This window comes from Lepidochelys olivacea (assembly GCF_965140295.1).
Source record: "Lepidochelys olivacea isolate rLepOli2 genome assembly, chromosome: 6".
In the NCBI taxonomy this organism is placed as follows: Eukaryota; Metazoa; Chordata; order Testudines; family Cheloniidae; genus Lepidochelys; species Lepidochelys olivacea.
In genome coordinates this window covers 127,188,970-127,209,687 of record NC_140416.1, presented here as the reverse complement: position 1 = coordinate 127,209,687, position 20,718 = coordinate 127,188,970, and the positions used below count along the sequence as shown (strand labels likewise).

Sequence of the window (20,718 nt, the reverse complement as noted above, 5' to 3'; positions counted from 1 at the left end):
GTACCATACAGCAGACATCTGTGAAGAAGTCATTCCTCATAGCCTTTCAGCCCACAGACTTAGTTAGATACAGGCCAGATGGCAAATATTCTCTAAACTGTAGAGCATATGAGAAATGTGATTTGTCAGTGTCCTCATGCCCATTTTCAGTCTCCAGCCATCTGTTTCCATCTTGGAGAAGTCACTAACCTGTCTGTATTTTCCCAAGTCTCATTTATGCCCTTGTTATGACTTGTCCGTGTTCAGTTATCTGGATATATCAAAAGGTATTAACTAATCTGAACACAGCACCCATATTACAGGCTTCCTTACTAGTTTTTTTATAGAAATTGCAAAGCCATTACTTGAAAAACTGTATGGTCTTTACGCAAAAAAATTGTTGTCCTTCACTGGGGGTCAGATCTGGGAGAGCAAGATTGTAGGCACTTCTAATACTCTCTTGATCTGTCATCCAAAGGTGATGCTCATTTTTAAGTCCTTGTTCACCTGGAATTGCTCATCCCATCTTCTGAGAGGTACTGCTCACTAATCTCCCACAAATGGGAGAATGCAGAGCCACTGGAAAAGAGATTTACCAGTAACTGTTCATCAGGCATGTTGCCTCTGCATATTCCTACTCATCATCAACTTGCCCCCACTTCTTTTGAGTCTCAGTTTAATAATTCCAAAATTAGGCAAGGAACTGAGGAGTGGTTGGAGTCTTTGGAATTCTCCTCAAGGGGCAAAATGGCTCTCAAGATGGTTGGGCAGCTCTACGCCAAGAGATGCCAGCCGCAGAAGTGTGAGTGTGCAGGGGTGTCACATTCAAGCAATAACAGTTACTGGCGAGTAACCTCTTTCTCAACCTGGGGTGTCAAGGTTCCTCCCTCACTCTGAACTCTAGGGTACAGATGTGGGGACCTGCATGAAAAACTTCCTAAGCTTATCTTTACCAGCTTAGGTCAAAACTTCCCCAAGGTACAAAATATTCCACCCTTTGTCCTTGGATTGGCCGCTACCATCACCAGACTAATACTAGTTACTGGGGAAGAGCTGTTTGGACGCGTCTTTCCCCCCAAAATACTTCCCAAAACCTTGCACCCCACTTCCTGGACAAGGTTTGGTAAAAAGCCTCACCAATTTGCCTAGGTGACTACAGACCCAAACCCTTGGATCTGAGAACAATGAAAAAGCATTCAGTTTTCTTACAAGAAGACTTTTAATAAAAATAGAAGTAAATAGAAATAAAGAAATCCCCCCTGTAAAATCAGGATGGTAGATACCTTACAGGGTAATTAGATTCAAAAACACAGAGAACCCCTCTAGGCAAAATCTTAAGTTACAAAAAAGATACACAGACAGAAATAGTTATTCTATTCAGCACAGTTCTTTTCTCAGCCATTTAAAGAAATCATAATCTAACACGTACCTAGTTAGATTACTTACTAAAAGTTCTAAGACTCCATTCTTGGTCTATCCCCGACAAAGACAGAATATAGACAGACACACAGACCCTTTGTTTCTCTCTCTCCTCCCAGCTTTTGAAAGTATCTTGTCTCCTCATTGGTCATTTTGGTCAGGTGCCAGCGAGGTTACCTTTAGCTTCTTAACCCTTTACAGGTGAGAGGAGCTTTCCCCTGGCCAGGAGGGATTTCAAAGGGGTTTACCCTTCCCTTTATATTTATGACATGGGGTCACTACCACCCACCCTTTCTTTATGGCTAGATGGAAAGGAATGTTGGTCCATACACTTTCTTTTGTAACCTGGGGCCATGGTATGGAAAAGGCTGAGAACCACATATCTAGAAAGGGTTCAGGGTACAAACAGATGTATAGAATAAGATACACAATATATTTTAACCACTTAGGATATGTCTACAATGTGTTGTAAACCCTGGTCTGTGGGACCTGTGCTTGTGGCCTTGGTATGCTTGAGCATCCACACTGCATTGTAAACCTGGGTCTACAGTTGTGGGACCCGGGTCTCTCAATCATGCTAGCGTATCCATACTGCACTATGCAGACCTTTTGACTTGAGTTTGTGGCTTGAACTGCATCCACACTGCAAAATGATGGGGCTTAGACCCAACTCACAGTGGGACTAGGGCTTGGACTTCTCTACACGCTCCCCAGATGAATCCAAGGAGCCAGGTCCTGAGTGCTTGCTGACCCAAGTCAGAAAGATTTGTGTGTGGCTGGTAGGGCGGGGTTGGGCTCACACTTGAGTCTGACCCTGGATTTCCAATGCAATATACACATATCCTTATTAATTTAGAAAGAAACTAATATGAATCTGGCCACGTCTACAGTACACACTTGCTTCGGAAGAACTACATCAGTCCAGGGTGTGAGCAGTGTAGTTATACCGATCTTAACTCCCTGTGTAGACAGCTGTGTGTTGGCAGGAGAGCTTCTCCCACTGATATAGCTACTGCTTCTTGCAGACGTGTGGCGTTATTAAGCCGACAGGAGCTCTCTGATGAGACCTTGTATTCATGATACCATTAGCACTTCTGGATGATTTGATACCAATGTAAAAAAAAAAACAATCTTACAGAATGCCTCAGATCATAGAAATCATTAGCAAATAGTAATGTATATGCTAGTGTCTTGTGACATTCATGTGTTGGTATTTTTACAATCACTGCTTTCATACATGCTTACTTTGACATTTTATTACTATCCACTAATACAACAGACTATTACTGTTGTATTAGTAGATGCATGCACTGGAGTATGCATTTATTATTTTTCCCATTTCTTCCGTTTCACTGCTTCCTTAAGCCCTTTCTACAATGGGAAGTTGATTACTGACAACAGTCTCCGTTACAGTGGGTTCCCTTGAACCAGTGCTGGCAATAGTTCAGCTGTTAGGGTAACCAGGGCAAACCTTTTTTCTGCACTGTTACAGAAACGCTCAAGAAGACATGTAACACTGTCCTGCTTACACTAGTAGCTCAACTGTTTTCAGCTATGGGTCCCCTTGAGTGCAGAAAGCATCTTCAACAGCTGGCCAGTTTCCTAATTTAAACTAGATAATATTAAAGAGACAAGGTGAGTGAGGTAATGTCTTTTGTTGGACTAACTTCTGTTGGTGAAAAGGACAAGCTTAAGAGTTCTTTAATAATCATTTTTAATTTTCCTCAACAGGATGTAGACTTCCGTTATGTGCATTTAGTCCTCGTACTTACACGCTAACACCCCCTGAAATAATACTTACTCCCAATTACATAAGCCTTTCCATTATAACCTTAGCTGCTTCAGAAAATTCTATTTCGGTTTCAGTTAAGGAAATGTGGAATTGATTCTGAATTAAATTCAATTTATATGTAGCAAAACACCAAATTTTTAAGATTACTCAAGAGTTTGAATATTAAACCATCTTATCTTTTTATAAAGGCTTGACTCGTGCCAGGAATGAACTTAGCCGGAATGAGGACTTCATGAAATTGTATCGGCAACTTGAAAACATGTTTTCAGACACATCTGTGACTTCAGCAAATGGAAATTTTCTTTACAACAATAGAACAGGTCAGTGTTTACCTTTGAAGTCAGCATATTTGCTTCCTGAATTTTTTCTAGAAGAGCACTTTTTCCCCTCAAAATTTAAATCGGGCAGAAGGTCTATTCAACATAAAGCCTAACTGCTGATTATTCGTGATGCAAAATAAGTCTGATATTCAGTGTGGTGCCTCTCTTTCCTAGTGCACAAAACTGGATGGTAGTTACATTGCAGCTTTTATGTGTTCTATTTAAACAGTTCCATCTGTCTTCAAATCACAGTTTTGTAGATCTGAAGCCTTGAAGTTCAGTTAGAATTTAACTATAAATTATTATTATAATCTCTTAACTAGCCTTGTGCAATACTTTTTTAATTTGACCACAACAAAAGTAATGTTCTGGTCTTGAAAAACTGGGTTTAACAAACATGCGCTTCAGTAATGAGTTCACTGAAGTTCATGTGCTAGATAGTTATTGTAATTAGATTGGAAATGTTGGGAATTGGTGCTTCTCAGACTTGGAAGAGAGAAGTAGACAAGAAAACAAAGTTCACAGAACCTCTTATATACTTATTCCAAAAAAGACACACAGGTATATTTTTTAAAATGACTTTATTTGGTTTACAGGACCTGCAAATAAAAATAAAATCATCTACAGTCATCCAAAATTAAAGAAATTAGAAGAGGTTGTAGTAGAACACTTCAAATCTTGGAAGGGATGTACAGGTAAATGTTAGTCTCCAAAACGTAATCTAATAGCACTATCTGGGTATGAATCCATAATATTCTTCTTTAATTGTTTCATTCATTTTAATTGAAATGTTCCTAGCCTCTTTTTGCCAGACACTAGGAATGGGTGACAAGGGATGGATCACTTGATGATTACCTGTTCCGTTCATTCCCTCTGAAGCACCTGGCATTGGCCACTGTTGGCAGACAGGATACTGGGCTAGATGGACCATTGGTCTGACCCAGTATGGCCATTCTTATGTTCTAATTCCTTAACTGATTGAAAGTCTTGCATATTTTTGTAGGTATTTTTATTTTATCCACTTGAAAAAATATCCCTGTGATGGGGCGGCTGCCCCTCACTGGCAGAAAAGGGGTTAAAAGGAGCCCTAGGGAGGCTGTGCTGGTGGCAGCCAATCAGGGCTGAGTAGGCCCATATAAAAAGGAAGCTACAAGGCAGAGTAGGGCAGTTCTCTGCTGGGAGCCCAGGGAGGAAGGACTGTGTCCCTGAAGGGCCAAGAGAACTGCCGAGGAAGCCAGAGACAACTCCTGGCTGACTGCTGGGGGGTTGCAGACTGAGGCGCTGATACAAGGGTAAAGGGGGTGCCGGAGCCACGCGGGAAGTGGCTAGACCATGGACTGCAGTTTGCCACTGGCAGGAAGTGGCTGAACAGTATACTGCAGGTCCTCTGGAATGGGGGATCACAGTGTGTGGCACGGCCGGAGGGCTGTGTCGCTGAAGAGGACACCATGGTCCTTGGAGAGACGTGGGTCCAAGAGCAGGAATCACGGCGGCAATGCACCACATAAAGGGGGCACACTCAACAGCAGAGCTAATTCCCAAGACAGGCTGAGGAGGCACCAGAGTGATGAGTGGACCCCGTTGCAATCCCTGAAAAAACAAGTTGCCATCATAGAATTATTTAAGTGAAATTCCCTTATAGGTTACGTTAACCTTATTTTACTATACATTCTTTCACAACGCTAACCAAATGTTAAAACAATGATGATAAACATTTTAGTTTTATTACTGGGGTCTCATTTGTTCCAGGATTTCATGGCCACGGAACAGGCTGTGGAATCCAACCCACTCTGCAGAATTATGCCCCTGAAGCTATGCTTTCATTTTAAAAAAATCTTGTTAATATGATTGTGCAGGAAATATTTTAAAGTGTAAACAAGAACTGATGCAGTGTCATCTTCCTGAGTGGCAGAGAACTTGGAACAAGGAACAAAGTTTTCAGACAAAGTGACTTCTACATAACTAAAGGAAAAATGTGAAATTTTAAGAATGAGTTGGATTGAAAATAAACAAAATCCTCATATGTGATATGTTGTTAATCTGTTTTGAGTTTTCTGTTTCTTTGTAGTATTTTTACTTGATTCACTTTAGTGTGATTTATAGGGTTTATGTTGTGTGTTAAAAAGTGTTAAAAATTAAAATTCATATTGTTTTATGCAAAAGTTCCTTCCTTGGGAGGAAGAATTGGAAGAGCTCTCCCACTGAAAACTTCAGTTAATGGGGAGGAAAAGGTATGTCACTCTTCATTATGGAGTTCAAGGGTACAACGCTTGACGCTCCTAATTTGGGATTCTGTGAAAAGCCATAAAAGTCACCTAAGATAATCAGTGCATATATTTGTGCTTTAAATAATGCAAAATGTTTATTTTGGTGCTTCAGAGAAAAGAGCACTTTCAGATAACGTTAAATGATTCACCTGTATCAAGTTAATTAGGCTTAAAAAGTCTGACTATTTAAAAGTGATTCCAGTCTTAGTTTCAGAATTTCTGAGACTTCTTCTTGTAGAGCAATCTGTGTTTGCAACATTGAGAATTTATGACACCAAAAACAACCTCTCTTTCCCCTCAATCCTACTCCATATATTTATATATGCATTGGCATCAGGAAGCAAGAGTTAAATGTTTGAAAATAAAACAGTTTTTAGTGCTGAAACCATTGATTTGAAAAGAACAATTGGAGGAATCCTAAAATTAAGGACTGCATGAAGAAACAAATTTAAAGTAGGCCAGCTTGGCAAGTTGATCTCATCTCTCTGGTCACATGGAATCATGACATATTACATGAATGTGACGTACTAGGGTACGATCATGCCACACATACTTTATCAGACAATACTGACCAGCAAATTGAGTTTTCAAATGATGCTTTATAAGGCATTTTTTATGCAAAGATTATTACAAGTGTGTAGGGGTATATTCAGTCACATTGAGTATATATATATATATATATATATATATGTCATTTATATATGGAGGTACTGACCATGGCTCCAAGGGTAAAATGAATTTTATACTTAAAGTAGCAATTTAACCATTTCGTTATATATGAAGAGTACGGTGTATTCTTTTCAAATTTATATCACTTATTCTTTAAATACAGAGTGGATATATATAGAGAGAGATCTATATCTATGTAATATGCATATACTTATGAGTGGTTTCAGAGTAAGAGCTGTGTTAGTCTGTATTCGCAAAAAGAAAAGGAGGACTTGTGGCACCTTAGAGACTAACCAATTTATTTGAGCATAAGCTTTCGTGAGCTACAGCTCACTTCATCGGATGCATACTGTGGAAACTGCAGAAGACATTATATACACAGAGACCATGAAACAATACCTCCTCCCACCCCACTCTCCTGCTGGTAATAGCTTATCTAAAGTGATCACTCTCCTTACAATGTGTATGATAATCAAGTTGGGCCATTTCCAGCACAAATCCAGGTTTTCTCACCCTCCCCCACCCCCCCCCCACACACACACACAAACGAGGGTGAGAAAACGTGGATTTGTGCTGGAAATGGCCCAACTTGATTATCAACCTCTCGGTTGAGCTCGACCCACAATATGTAAGCGGGCAAGTGCTCATTTTCAGGGTGCACCCGAGGGCAGCATACCAGACTGTTCCCAGGATCCTCCCTCCCTTATTTTTACCAACTGCCTTTCTCCTTTCCTCCCTGCGTGGGCATCTATAATGTCGGAAAGATGGGTCCTCAGTACGATGGCGTGGAGTTACACCCTTCAGTTACTTTCTACCCCTCTTTCCAACCCCCCTCCCTGTCCCTCTTCAGAGACCCTTCTCATGAGGGTCTCCTTATGCAGGAGGTAGAGGGATTACTGCAGGTAGGTGTGGTGGAGGTCATTCCTCCAGAGTTCAAGAACAAGGGGTTCTGTTCCTGGTACTTTTTAAGGTCAAGGGCGGTCTACAACCTATTCTGGACCTACGAGACCTGAACCGCTTCCTAGCAAAGCTGAAGTTCCTCATGGTTTCCCTGGCCTCCATCATCCCTTCCCTGGATCCGGAAGACTGGTATGCCACCCTCAATCTGAAAAGTGCATACTTTCACATTGCCATCTTCGAGGGACACAGACGCTTCCTCTGGTTTACAGTGGGTCCCAAACCCTGTCAGTTTGCAGTCCTCCCGTTTGGCCTAGCAACAACACCGCAGGTATTTACCAAGAGCATTTCAGTGGTGGCTGCCTACCTCAGATGTCGGGGTGTCCAGATCTACTCATACCTAGATGACTGACTAGTCAAGGGCAGAGCCAGGTACAAAGGGATGTCATGAAGCTGTTAGCCTCCTGCCATTGCCTCGGTCTGTTGGTAAACGACAAAAAATCCATGTTGGTTCCGGTACATAGGATAGAGTTCATCAGCGCAGTGCTCGACTCGACCTGAGCCAGGGCGTTCCTGTCACTGGAGAGATTCAGGACACTGATGTACCTCATCGCGGAAGTCTCTGCATTTCCCCTGACCACGGCCAGGGTTTGCCTGTGTCTGCTAGGTCACATGGCAGCGTGTACATATGTGGTGCGCCACGCCAGGCTCTGGATGCAACCACTGCAGCAGTGGCTGGCGACGGTCTACTCCCAGTCCAGGGACCACCTGGAGAAGGTCGTCACCATCCCCATGACAGTACTTACCTTGCTGCTATGGTGGACCAACCCCAGGAAAGTCCTAGAAGGTGTTCCCTTTGTCAGCACTCCTCACTCAGTCGAGTTGGTTTCGGATGCCCTGGACTTCGGCTGGGGGTCACACCTCAGCACCCTCCAGACCCAAGGTATGTGGTCCCCAGAGGAATCGATACTACACTTCACCGTCAAAGAGCTCAGGGCAGTGCACAGTACATGCACAGTCTTCCGACCTTACCTGTTGGGCAGAGTGGTCAGAGTCCTCATGGACAACACAGCCTTGATGTTCTATATCAACAGACAAGGCGACGTGCAATCCTCGGCACTCTGTCTCTGGGACTTTTGCATCGACCACGGAATCCATCTAGAAGCGTGTCACCTTCTGGGTGCCAAAAACACACTAGCATATCACCTAAGCAGGGACTTCTCCTCTGACCACAAGTGGGTGCTTCACCAGAAGGTAGCCAGCATGATCTTCGAGAGGTGGGGAACTCCCGAAGTGGATTTGTTCGCGACCAGGCAGAACAGGATGTGCCACAGATTTTGCTCCAGACAGGGTCTGGGCAAGGGCTCCCTCTCTGATGCCTTCCTCCTGCCATGGGCAGGAAGCCTGATGTATGCTGTCAAGGTTCCTCCCCCACTCTGAACTCTAGGGTACAGATGTGGGGACCTGCATGAAAAACCTCCTAAGCTTATCTTTACCAGCTTAGGTCAAAACTTCCCCAAGGTACAAAATATTCCACCCTTTGTCCTTGGATTGGCCACTACCACCACCAAACTAATACTGGTTACTGGGGAAGAGCTGTTTGGACGCGTCTTTCCCCCCAAAATACTTCCCAAAACCTTGCACCCCACTTCCTGGACAAGGTTTGGTAAAAAGCCTCACCAATTTGCCTAGGTGACCACAGACCCAGACCCTTGGATCTTAAGAACAATGAACAATCCTCCCAACACTTGCACCCCCCCTTTTCTGGGAAATGTTGGATAAAAAGCCTCACCAATTTGCATATGTGACCACAGACCCAGACCCTTGGATCTTTAGAACAATGAACAATCCTCCCAACACTTGCACCCCCCCTTTTCTGGGAAATGTTGGATAAAAAGCCTCACCAATTTGCATAGGTGACCACAGACCCAAACCCTTGGATCTGAGAACAATGAAAAAGCATTCAGTTTTCTTACAAGAAGACTTTTAATAAAAATAGAAGTAAATAGAAATAAAGAAATCCTTCCTGTAAAATCAGGATGGTAGATACCTTACAGGGTAATTAGATTCAAAAACGTAGAGAATCCCTCTAGGCAAAACCTTAAGTTACAAAAAAGATACACAGACAGAAATAGTTATTCTATTCAGCACAGTTCTTTTCTCAGCCATTTAAAGAAATCATAATCTAACACATACCGAGCTAGATTACTTACTAAAAGTTCTAAGACTCCATTCCTGGTCTATCCCCGGCCAAGACAGACTATAGACAGACGCACAGACCCTTTGTTTCTCTCCCTCCTCCCAGCTTTTGAAAGTATCTTGTCTCCTCATTGGTCATTTTGGTCAGGTGCCAGCGAGGTTACCTTTAGCTTCTTAACCCTTTACAGGTGAGAGGAGCTTTCCCCTGGCCAGGAGGGATTTCAAAGGGGTTTACCCTTCCCTTTATATTTATGACATATGCGTTCCCTCTGATTCTGCTCATCAGCAAGGTCCTAGTGAAAATCAAGAGAGGAAAGGCGCAGGTTATCATGATCGCCCTGGCGTGGCCTTGCCAGCATTGGTCCGGGACGCTGTCAGGCTTGTCAGCGATCCCTCCTTGGCCCTGTCGAACTGACTGGGCCTGCTGTCACAGAATCACAGCCGACTCTTGTACCCCAACCTGGCGTCCGTCCACCTCACCACATCGATGTTGCGTGGCTGAACCCAGATGAACAGGCCTGTTTGGAAGGGGTCCAGAAGGTCCTCGAGAGGAGAAAGCCCTCAACTCAGCAGACCTACCTGGCAAAGTGGACAAGGTTCTCCCGCTGGGCGGCTGAACGGGGCATCTCCCCTTTGCATTCTTCGGTGCAGTCGATCTTAGACTACCTGCTTCATTTGAGGAACCAGGGTCTGGCACACTCCTCTATCAGGGTGCATCTGGTGGTCATTTCAGCCTTTCATCTGCCAATCCATGGCAGACGGTGTTCTCCCATGCCATAATGGTAAGGTTCCTTAGAGGCCTCGAGAGACTCTTTCCTCAAGTCTGGTTGCCAGCCCCTTAGTGGTATCTCAACTTGGTTCTGTCCAGGCTCACGGGACCACCCTTTGAGCCTTTGGCCTTATGCTCCCTGTCTCACCTATCATGGAAGGTAGCTTTCCTGGTGGCGTGATGTTAGCGAGGCAAGTCTCCGAGCTGTGAGCCCTGACCTCAGAATCGTACACAGTCTTCAGTAAGGACAAGGTTCAGCTCTAGCCCCACCTGGCTTTCCTTCCCAGGGTGGTGTCCATTTTCCACATGAGCCAGGACGTCTTCCTTCCAGTCTTCTGCCCTAAGCCCCATGAGATTAGTGAAGAGAGGTGCCTTCAGACTTTGGACGTAAGAAGGGGTCTGGCTTTCCAGCTAGTTCGGACAAAGCCTTTCTGTAAGTCAACTCAGCTTTTCATCTCTACAGCTGATAGGATGGAAGGCCTCCCAGTGTCCATGCAGAGGATTTCTAACTGGATCACCTCTTGCATTCGGACCTGCTACAGGTTGGCGGGAGTCCCTCCACTGCCAGTCTTCAGAGCCCACTCAACCGGAGTTCAGGCATCTTCAGCAGCCTTCCTGGCGCACTTCCCAATCCAGGACATCTGTTGAACTGTGATGTGGTCCTCGTTGCACACATTCACAGCCCACTATGCCATCACTCAGCCGGCCAGGGATGACGCTGGGTCCGGCAGAGCTGTGTTGCAATCTACACATCCGTGAACTCCTATCAACCTCTGAGGGGTACTGATTGGGAGTCACCTTAGTGGAATGGACATGAGCAAGCATTCAAAGAAGAAAAGACAGTTACCTTTTCTGTAAGTGGTGTTCTTCGAGATGTGTTGCTCAAGTCCATTCCACAACCTGCCCTTTTTCCCCACTGTCGGAGTTTCTGGCAAGAAGGAACTGAGGGTGGGGGGAACCAGCAGTGCCCAATATACGGCAGCGTGTGCACACCACTTTAGGGGGTGCCAAAGGTGGTCCCCTATGGATACTGCTGAGGCACCAGTGCACGTGGCGAGCACGCACACCTAAGTTGAATGGAAATGAGCAACGCATCTCAAAGAACGCCAGTTACGGAAAAGGTAACTGTCTTTTACTATGTGGTCGTTTTGATGTAAAATAATTCTGAATTTCCTATTGTTGGTGCTCATGGCTTTACTTGAGCAACTTTAATTGTTGTACATTTAAGTGTTTGTGTTGGATACATACATAGAGACTGCAAATTCTTCAGGGAAGGAGACCATGCTCTTTTTAATAGGTTAGTGGGAAAGGGACTGTCTTTTTTTTAATTTTCAAGATGCATTGCCAAAGTAATGATATTACAGAAATATTGATTAAGCATAATAGTATTTATATATGTGTTGATACCTTAAAAATTGGGGGAAAATATTTCAGGCCAGTATGTAAGGCTTGTTACAGTATTTTTTAATCTTATTCAACCAGTGTATAACTGCTTGTCTTTATAAATTACAATTTTTAATGTACTCTTTGATTTATAGATCTTTCTACCGTCACAGCATTGAATTTTTGCCAAAATTACGAAAATAATTTTGTCAGTAAAACACTAATTTTCCAATTTTAGATTAAAAAAGCTTGATGCTTTTGGTGTATGCTTAGCACAATAATACATAAAATAATTTGTGCAAATAACCATAGAAGTAAGAGGCTTGTACTGACAGTTGAGGTTTGAGAGACTGCAGAAATTTTACTGGTGCTATGTTGCTACTTATTATTATTTATTCAGTTATAAAGATCTTATTGTTCATTTTTTATATGTCTAGGTCTGGAAAACATTTTATTGAAACTTCCTACAAAGTGAAAGTTGTAGATTTGTTTTGTTTTTTTTTTCCGTGTAGCCAAACGGAAACAGAGAAGCAGATTTTTTTTATAGTTGGGTGTGTGACATTAGCCACCTTCCAGTTTTCTGCAATAGTAGCTGTTTGTAGTGCTAAATAATCTATTTCCTTTTTTATCAACATAAAAAGTGCCTGGTTATGTGCTCTCAGTACCCTGTCAATTATGTTAAATTTTCAAATCCAGTAAAGTTTAATCAGCTCAGTTCATCTACCAAGTAGGAGCTCATAATTAACGTTAACACACCTATTCATCTTCTCATCTCCTACTTGTCTGAGCTAAGAGGATGAACAAAATCTTCAGATGCTTAAGTCGGGGAATATCAAGTAGGAGAAGGGGAGGTTATTTGTTCTGCATACAGCGTTAGTGAGACCATTACTGGAATACTGTGTTCAGTTCTGGTTTCCATGCTTCAAAGGAGATGTTGAAAAATTGGAAAGCCTTCAGAAGAGAGCTGTAGGAATGATCTGAGGTCTAGAAAACTAGGGAGAGACTAAAGAAGCTCCAGTACATTTAGTTTATCCAAGAAAAAGGTTAAGAGCTGACTGATCATGGTCTACAAGTACCTACAAGGGAAAGAGATTTCTGACAGCTCTTTAATTTAGCAGAAAAAGGCATAATGAGAGCCAATGGCTAAAGCTAGACAAAATCAGATTAGAAATAAGGCACACACTTTTCACAGAGAGAGTAATTCATTGTAACAGCTTACCTAGGGATGTGGTAGATTCTTCATTAGTTAAGATCTTTAATCAACACTGGACATCTTTCTAAGGGAGATTTTTTAGCTCTGACAGAATTTACTGTCTTGAAGCAGAGATCATATTCCATGATCATAATATGGTTCTTTCTGGCCTTTCACTTGACCTTTGAAGATTCATAGGTTGTAACATGTTGGCCCTGCAATGTGTCCTAAAATCAGTAAATTCTGGCTACTTAGGATCACTGGCAGGAGGGCTTGCCAGACCTCTTAAAAGCAATTAATATTCAATTCAGTTCAAATGTTTGAGATTTCTAATATTTAAGTATGGACCAAGATTTCTGAATCTTGTGGGTGAATAGTGTGTGCTAGGCATCAATTCTAAGCAAGAGATTAACAATTTTACAGTTATAATGCAAAATTAAAATGTATACATAAATAATTAAGCAGTCTTGTAGCACAGAGGGTAAGTTACTGTACCATGTTTGTCATTCATATGCTGGCTATCTTGGGCAGCATCAGTATCATTGATCCATCACAGCATACTCCACCACTTCTCCTCAGTCCAAGTCTTTCCTAGAAGGAACAGCTGCAGGAAGTGTAACCCAGCATCCAGAAAGCAGTTCAGGAGGCACTTGTGGCCAATCAAATTAAAACATGAAACAGCTACTTTGCACATACTTATAACAAAGGCAAACACCCTAGAGTAGTGCTCCTGTTGATCAATGCAAGATCAGAGATCAGGAAGCCCTTTATTATTCAGTCTTATAAGACAATCAGCACAGGGCACCAGCCTACTCCGTGAATCTAGCAACATGGGCATCCTGCTAATCTATAGACTTTTGAAAAGGAGTCGACTGAGATACTGTGTGAAATAGTAAAAATAACGAGGAGTCCTTGTGGCACCTTAGAGATTAACAAATTTATTTGGGCATAAGCTTTCGTGGGCTAAAACCCACTTCATCAGATGCATGGAGTAAAAAAGACAGTAAGAAGAATATATATTATAGCACATGAAAAGATGGGAGTTGCCTTACCAAGTGGGGGGTCAGTGCTAACAAGCCAATTCGATTAAGGTGGAAGTGGCTTATTCTCATTCTCAATTAATTCTCAAATAACTGGTGAGGAAATATTCAAGGTTCTCGATAAATTTATAGTAGATGAAGGTCTTAACTGATGTGTGGGGGTCTGTGCACTAATGGGGCAGCAGCCAGGACTGGAAAGAACAGTGGGGTTGTAGCACAAGTAAAGAAAGTCACATTAGCAGCAGTTTTGAGACACTGCATGATTCATTGTCAAGCTTTGGCACAGAATAAGTTGAAACCTGAAAGTCTCTAGACCAGGGATCTCAAACTCAAATCACCACGAGGGCCACATGAGGACTAGTACATTGGCCCAAGGGCCACATCACTGACACCTTTTCATACACAGATACAAAAGCCCCCTCCGGCCCTGCCCCCACTCCACCCCTTCCCTGAGGCCCTGCCCCTGCCCCACCTCTTCCCACCCCCATTCCAACCCCTTCCCCAAAGTCCCCACCCCAACTCCGCCCCCTCCCTGCCCCTATTCCAAGCCCTTCCCCAAATCTCCGCCCCTGCCCTGCCTCTTCTCTGCCTCCTCCCCTGAGCACGCAGCTCCCCACTCCTCCCCACTCCCTTCTGGAAAGCGCTAAGCACCGCCAAACAGCTGTTTGGCAGCAGGAAGCTCTTGGAGGTAGGCAGAGGACCACATGCAGCCCGCTGTGGGGGTGGGGGGAGGGAGGGTGGAGCGGAGGGGAGCTTGGTGGCCACAGGAAATAACTCGGGGGGGGGGTCAGGGAACTTGGCGGGCTGCAGCAAATAACTCAGCAGGCTGCATGTAGCCCGTGGGCCACGTGTTTGAGACCTCTGTTCTAGACCCTCAATATCATTATTAAAATTGTTAATTTTATAAAATCCCAGACAGTGAACAAATGTTGTTTTAGCATTCTGTGTGAAGAGATGGGCTCAGCTTCTGTTTCACACTGAAGTCAGGTGGTTGTCATGTTGGGAAAGTGTTCCAGCACATCTTTGAATTGCATGATGATACCAGAATTTTCCTCCTTGGAAAAACTGAACTATTCTAGATTCTGGATTAACACAACAATACACAATGTCTCCACTCGACTCCAGAACCCAGCATTTCCTGTGGCAAAGAACCTATCCCCTTCCTTTTCAAAAGAAATTATCTGCAGTTGAGACGGGATTCCTGGGACACCAGGAACTATACAACAGACGCATGAATGATAACCTAGTTCCTTCCTTCTCTGAATTCTGCCCATCCATGCAACAGGAACTGCTAGAAGCATTACAGAGTCACCTGGTGTGTCTGATCCCTTTCTGAATAGTGAAAGAGTCAAGTTCATTTGGGATTTTTCTGCTGAAACTGCCAACACCTATTTTGGGCAGGGAAATTTACCAGCAACTCTAGAAGATGCCATAATCTGGCCACTTTTTAAGGAAACAATTGTTCAGTGCAATGGACTTTGTCAACTATTGCCCAGTATCTAATCTTCCATACCTGGAGAGTTTATTAGATTGTTTAAGGGCTGCCTCCAACTTCAGCTGGATATAGCTGATATGCTGGACCTATCCCAGTCAGGCTTTAGGTCAGGTCATGGAACAGTGATGGCATTAACAGAAGATTTCCTATAGAACAAGGATCCTTAAACTTACCACTAGACCTTGCCTCAGCATGTGATAGAGCCAGACATGGAATCCTGTTGTCTCACCTCAACTACGGCCAGGCTTAGCAGGATCATGCTAAGATAGATTCAGTATATCCCCTCATTCTGCTCCCAGAGAGCCATGGTTAGGGTTACTTTCACCAGCAGAACACTCAGCTGCGGAGTCTCCCAGGCATCCATCTGTTCCTGTATCCTGTTCAACCTCTGTATCAGGCAACACCCAGCTGTATTGAGAGCTTCAAATGAGACACAGAGTACCATCCCGCAGCTATTCACAGGTCTGAGCTCAGCATCCAGCTGAAACTGAATATTGGAAAGAATGAGGCAGTGCTGATGGAGAGAAATAAGCACTTGGAAGATCTCACTTAGTCTCAGAACAAAGCCTCTCTTGTTAGCATGACAAGTTACTGAGAATACATCACACCAGTACTCCACTCAGTTCTCTGGCTCCCTGTTGAATATTGGATCATAGTCAAAGTTTCAGTCTGCAACTTCCATGCCCTCCCTGGAATTGGTCCCTGTTACCTGAAGAATGGCCTTCCATGTTGGCTGTATCCCACAAGAACAAGGAAATTGCTGACCTCAGAAGCGACACTTGTATTTTCCGGAGACCATTTTCTTGTCAACTGGCTTGTGAATCTGAGATTCACTCTTGGAAGAGGTGAGGAGGGCTACTGACTTCAGGTTCTTCAAAGGAGATTGCAAAACCCACTTCTTTGACTCTGCCTGCCCAAAATTTCACTGCACGCAAACACGCCAGGCACATACAATTAAAAGAAAAATAAATAAAATGCAGTTTCTGTTGGTTGAAGTGAGGAGTGAAAGTGAGAGAGATAGAGACACCTTTGTGAAAAATATCTATATTCAGTTCTAACTTCAGGAGGCACTCAGATACCAGAGTAACAGGCACAGCATGGAAACATAGGTGGCTCTCCGCAGCTCTCCGCAGCTCTCCAACAAATGAGTGTTATGCCTATTCACAAGAAACCATCCCTTTATACAATCAGTCTTGCCAGTTATTTCCATGTTTATATCTATCTTTTTTTTTCTTTTGGAGGGGCGAATATGTTAGAAGTTTGTGATAAAGGAACTCTTGAATTACCTATAGTCCTCCAATTGCCGTATTCCATTTCAGACAGCAATTACACCTTGATATTGCCCCGAGGCAGTGTTGGTTTCAGTAATTCATGAGCTAGACAAAGTTCAGGTGTGCATGTTGATTTTTTCTAAGATCTCCCTGGCTTTTATGTCACCTGGTAGTAATGTATTTGCAGTACCTGGAAGGAGTAGACAGAACTGCATAATCATACTGCTTATAGCTCAGATAATTACCCATCAAATGATCAACAAACCATACTTTAATCCCAGTGTTAACCCCAAAATGGTGCTGTGCAAATACATAATAAAATTCAGCTGCAATTTACCTGCACCATTAAAATAAACAATGAATACAGGCAACACAATCTTTTAGGTGATGTGACTGTATGAAGATAAATGGGACAGAATATAGCCCTATGGTAGGTAAAGCAGAGCCTTTAGATAGTGGCAGGACAACTGCCTCTTAGGGACTTGTCTACGTGGCAGGTTGTTATGTGGCAAGCCAAAGTGTGAATCTACAACACTCAGTAACTTGCAGTCTGGAGGCTGCCACAGCATAACGGAAGTCCCGGTGTGCAGCTTAGCATATTGCTCTGTTACTCATTGAGCTGATAGCTCACCCAGGAAGCCTAAGTTGCCGACTTCTAGCAGTAATTGATAAAGGCTATCAGTACCTAAATTTGTTTATCAACTAAGATATTTATCCTGATTTATAACTTAAACCCCATGTTTCTACTCTACCATGCTGTGCACTAGCCTTTCCTGAGTATCGTGCATTTTTATTGCTAGGAAGTCATCCTTACTTCCCCTGTGCCTCCTGACTTTTGTTATCTCTTTTGTTTGGTCATTATATATTTGGTTCTGAAATTAGATTGCAGATTCTTTGTTGCACGACCATGTCTTAATTTTATTTTTTGGCATCTACTGAGTGCACTTTGGGGCTTTATAAAGCAATACATTATAATAAATTGTGACTTGGGGACAAGGTTTTCTCAGTGCAGGGCCCTCTCTTGGATCAAATTCCAGAGCAGAGCCAGTGTTAGTTTTGCCTGATATGTTCCAGGGAGTGACTGTATCCTTTCTGTAGTGAATGAGGAGAGTTTTTTCTTTTTTAATAGGTTAGGAAGTGTGTAATTGTCATTTTTCTTAACATTGTGTTAATTTGGATGACTTTGTGCTCATAGCACAAATGGGAAGGGTACACTTTAAATCAAAAAATGAAATGAAATCCATTTGGGCACAGCCTTATCCTTACTGAAGTGATGGGAGTTATGCATGCCCAAAGAAGGGGTGATCTGGCCCTGTGTTTTTATTTATTGTGGATAAAAAATCCTTTTCTACCTCATAGACTTATTTTTGTCTTAAACAGATCAAAGCATGTCTGAAAGCAAACCCAGTGATACCAGAGTTATGATCTTCTCCTCATTTCGAGACAGCGTCCAAGAAATTGCTGAAATGCTTTCCCAGCACGAGCCAATTGTCAGAGTAATGACCTTCGTTGGCCACTCCACAGGAAAGAGCATGAAGGGCTTTACACAAAAAGATCAGCTTGAGGTAAAGATATAATCAATCTTGTTTGAGAAGATGGGTGTAGGGAATGTGATGTGCTAATATATATTGTATAGAAATGACTGTGTAGTTTTAAGTTCCATTAGTAAATTGCTGTACTAAGTAAACCACTAAGTAAGATCTCGAGACCTCTTGGTGCCAACTGGAGAAGGTCCAAGGGGTGCACAGGATTTTACAGAGATCCTCTGGATCAGATATATGCATAACAGTTCACCAAAGGGTGACATGTGTGGACTCTACTGAGATCCAAGGGCCCACCAGTCATCATAATCTTTGTGAAATGTAGGCGTGGATAATATTTGAGGAGTTGTGTATCTATACTAAAAACTATGTTCTTAAGGTCTGGGAGCTGAGGCAAGTCACCAAGAAGTGACAGACCTCGCACATGTTCCTTTCAGGCTGGAGGTAACCGATGCTTTTTTCTTTATCTGGCCATAAGTATTGTGTGTCTCACAATGAATGCCTATTTGCATACTCAGTGGAGGGGTATCCTGTTTCACTAAGACCAAAGAACTAGTCTGGTATATCAGGATGCAAAGAAGCACACAGGATCCTTCACTGAGAAGACAAGCTAACAGTATGTTTTATGAAAGGAGGGTCACAGCCAGCCTGGCTGTAAAACACTGAAAGGATTTTGCATGAGCAATAGTCTATAACACATAAGAGTAGTTAATTAAGTCTAGACTCTAGAATGCATGTTACGATTTTATTTTATATGTAACAATTTGTTTCCAATACTTCTCCTAGCTATTACTTAAATGTCTGTGCTACGTTAAATAAACTTATACTTGACTTCTCCATAAACTTATCTAAGTGCTATGTGTTAGGTGGAGTGGTGACTTGAGGTGAAAGTGGTAAGTAGGGATGTATTGTTCTTTGAAAGTAGCAGACCTGTGAATATTGCAGATGTCTAGTGGATCAGGAGCTGGACACTCCAGGGAGACAGTTGGAGCTAATCTGTAGAGAGAGAGTGGGGCCTGCGTAGGCTTAGAGGAGGGAATGCTTGTGTTGCCCATGGCCAGTGGGGCTTGGGAGCTGACCCCCCAGCATACAGACATGGCTTCCTCACGCCGAAGTCAGATGGTAGTGTGGGATGTCTCAGCCCTGGGAAGCATGACATCCACTTGCAAAGTATTTTTTTTCAGGTCATCTGCCCCAAAAGAAATGTATAAAAGAGAAAATATTTGCATTTAATAATTTTGTGGTGTGATTTCTTTTAATAACAAATATGCAATATTTGAAAAGAATGAAAATGTCTGTGGAATGAATTGAGTACAGTGCTGTTTTCCCTAGTTTTTTTGAATTCTAAATGGTGAGACATACCCTAAAATCTTGACTTAATGGAGTAGTAGAAATACATATTTGTAATATTGAGAAACTGATTAGTAGGAGTAGGTTTCTCTTGTGTATGTCGTAGCTGGAGGCTGGATAAGGTGTGAAACATCTGTGATTCTGTATTTAAGGGTAGAATAACATTGATAATACTGACATACATAGCATTTGTTAGTCAGCAGTTTGAACTGGAATAGTTAACTGTTTTGGAAGGAGGTAGATTGTGCTTCTACAGTTTTTAGACAAGCTGAATTTTAATCACCGGGCTGGAATGTAAAAAGATGGTGAGAATTTATTTAGGACAGTAAAAGAGATTTATGATATGTGTTTTAATCCATTTTTAGGTGGTAAAATGCTTTCGTGAAGGTGGCTATAATACACTGGTCTCTACATGTGTAGGAGAAGAAGGGTTAGATATTGGAGAAGTTGACCTCATAATCTGTTTTGATGCTCAAAAAAGTCCAATTCGTCTTGTGCAGCGAATGGGTCGAACTGGGCGCAAGCGGAAAGGCAGAATTGTTGTCATACTTGCAGAAGGACGGGAACAACGGGTGAGTTAAGAAATCTCTCACTGTAGTATTTTCTAACTTTTCAGTCTCATCACTTATTCATAGAATCATAGAATAAAAGAGTTGGAAGGGACCTCTGGAGGCCATCTAGTCCAACCACCTGCCCAGAGCAAGACCAATCCCAACTAAATCATCCCAGCCAGGGCTTTGTCAAGCCTGACCTTAAAAACTTCTAAGGAAGGGGATTCCACCACCTCCCTAGGTAACGCATTCCAGTGTTTCACCACCCTCCTACTGAAAAAGTTTTTCCTAATATCCAACCTAAATCTCCCCCACTGCGACTTGAGACCATTACTCCTTGTCCTGTCATCAGCTACCACTGAGAACAGTCTAGATCCATCCTCTTTGGATCCATCTTTCAGGTAGTTAAAAGCAGCTATCAAATCCCCCCTCATTCTTCTCTTCTGCAGACTAAACAATCCCAGTTCCCTCAGCCTCTCCTCATAAGTCATGTGTTCCAGACCCCTAATCATTTTTGTTGCCCTTCGCTGGACTCTCTCCAATTTTTCCACATCCTTCTTGTAGTGTGGGGCCCAAAACTGGAC

At 42.8% G+C, this 20,718-nt stretch overlaps 1 protein-coding gene across 3 annotated transcripts in view; it reads left to right on the top strand.

The window, feature by feature from the left end:
- Window positions 1-20,718, top strand: part of FANCM (FA complementation group M) — a 142,122-nt gene that overhangs the window by 62,554 nt on the left and 58,850 nt on the right. For all 3 annotated transcript variants that reach the window (XM_084630703.1, XM_084630702.1, XM_084630701.1), the window contains exons 7-10: window positions 3,379-3,510; window positions 4,107-4,205; window positions 18,073-18,257; window positions 19,949-20,155. In XM_084630703.1, coding sequence (XP_084486829.1) covers window positions 3,379-3,510; window positions 4,107-4,205; window positions 18,073-18,257; window positions 19,949-20,155 — 623 coding nt within the window. The remainder of the gene's footprint in view (window positions 1-3,378; window positions 3,511-4,106; window positions 4,206-18,072; window positions 18,258-19,948; window positions 20,156-20,718) is intronic.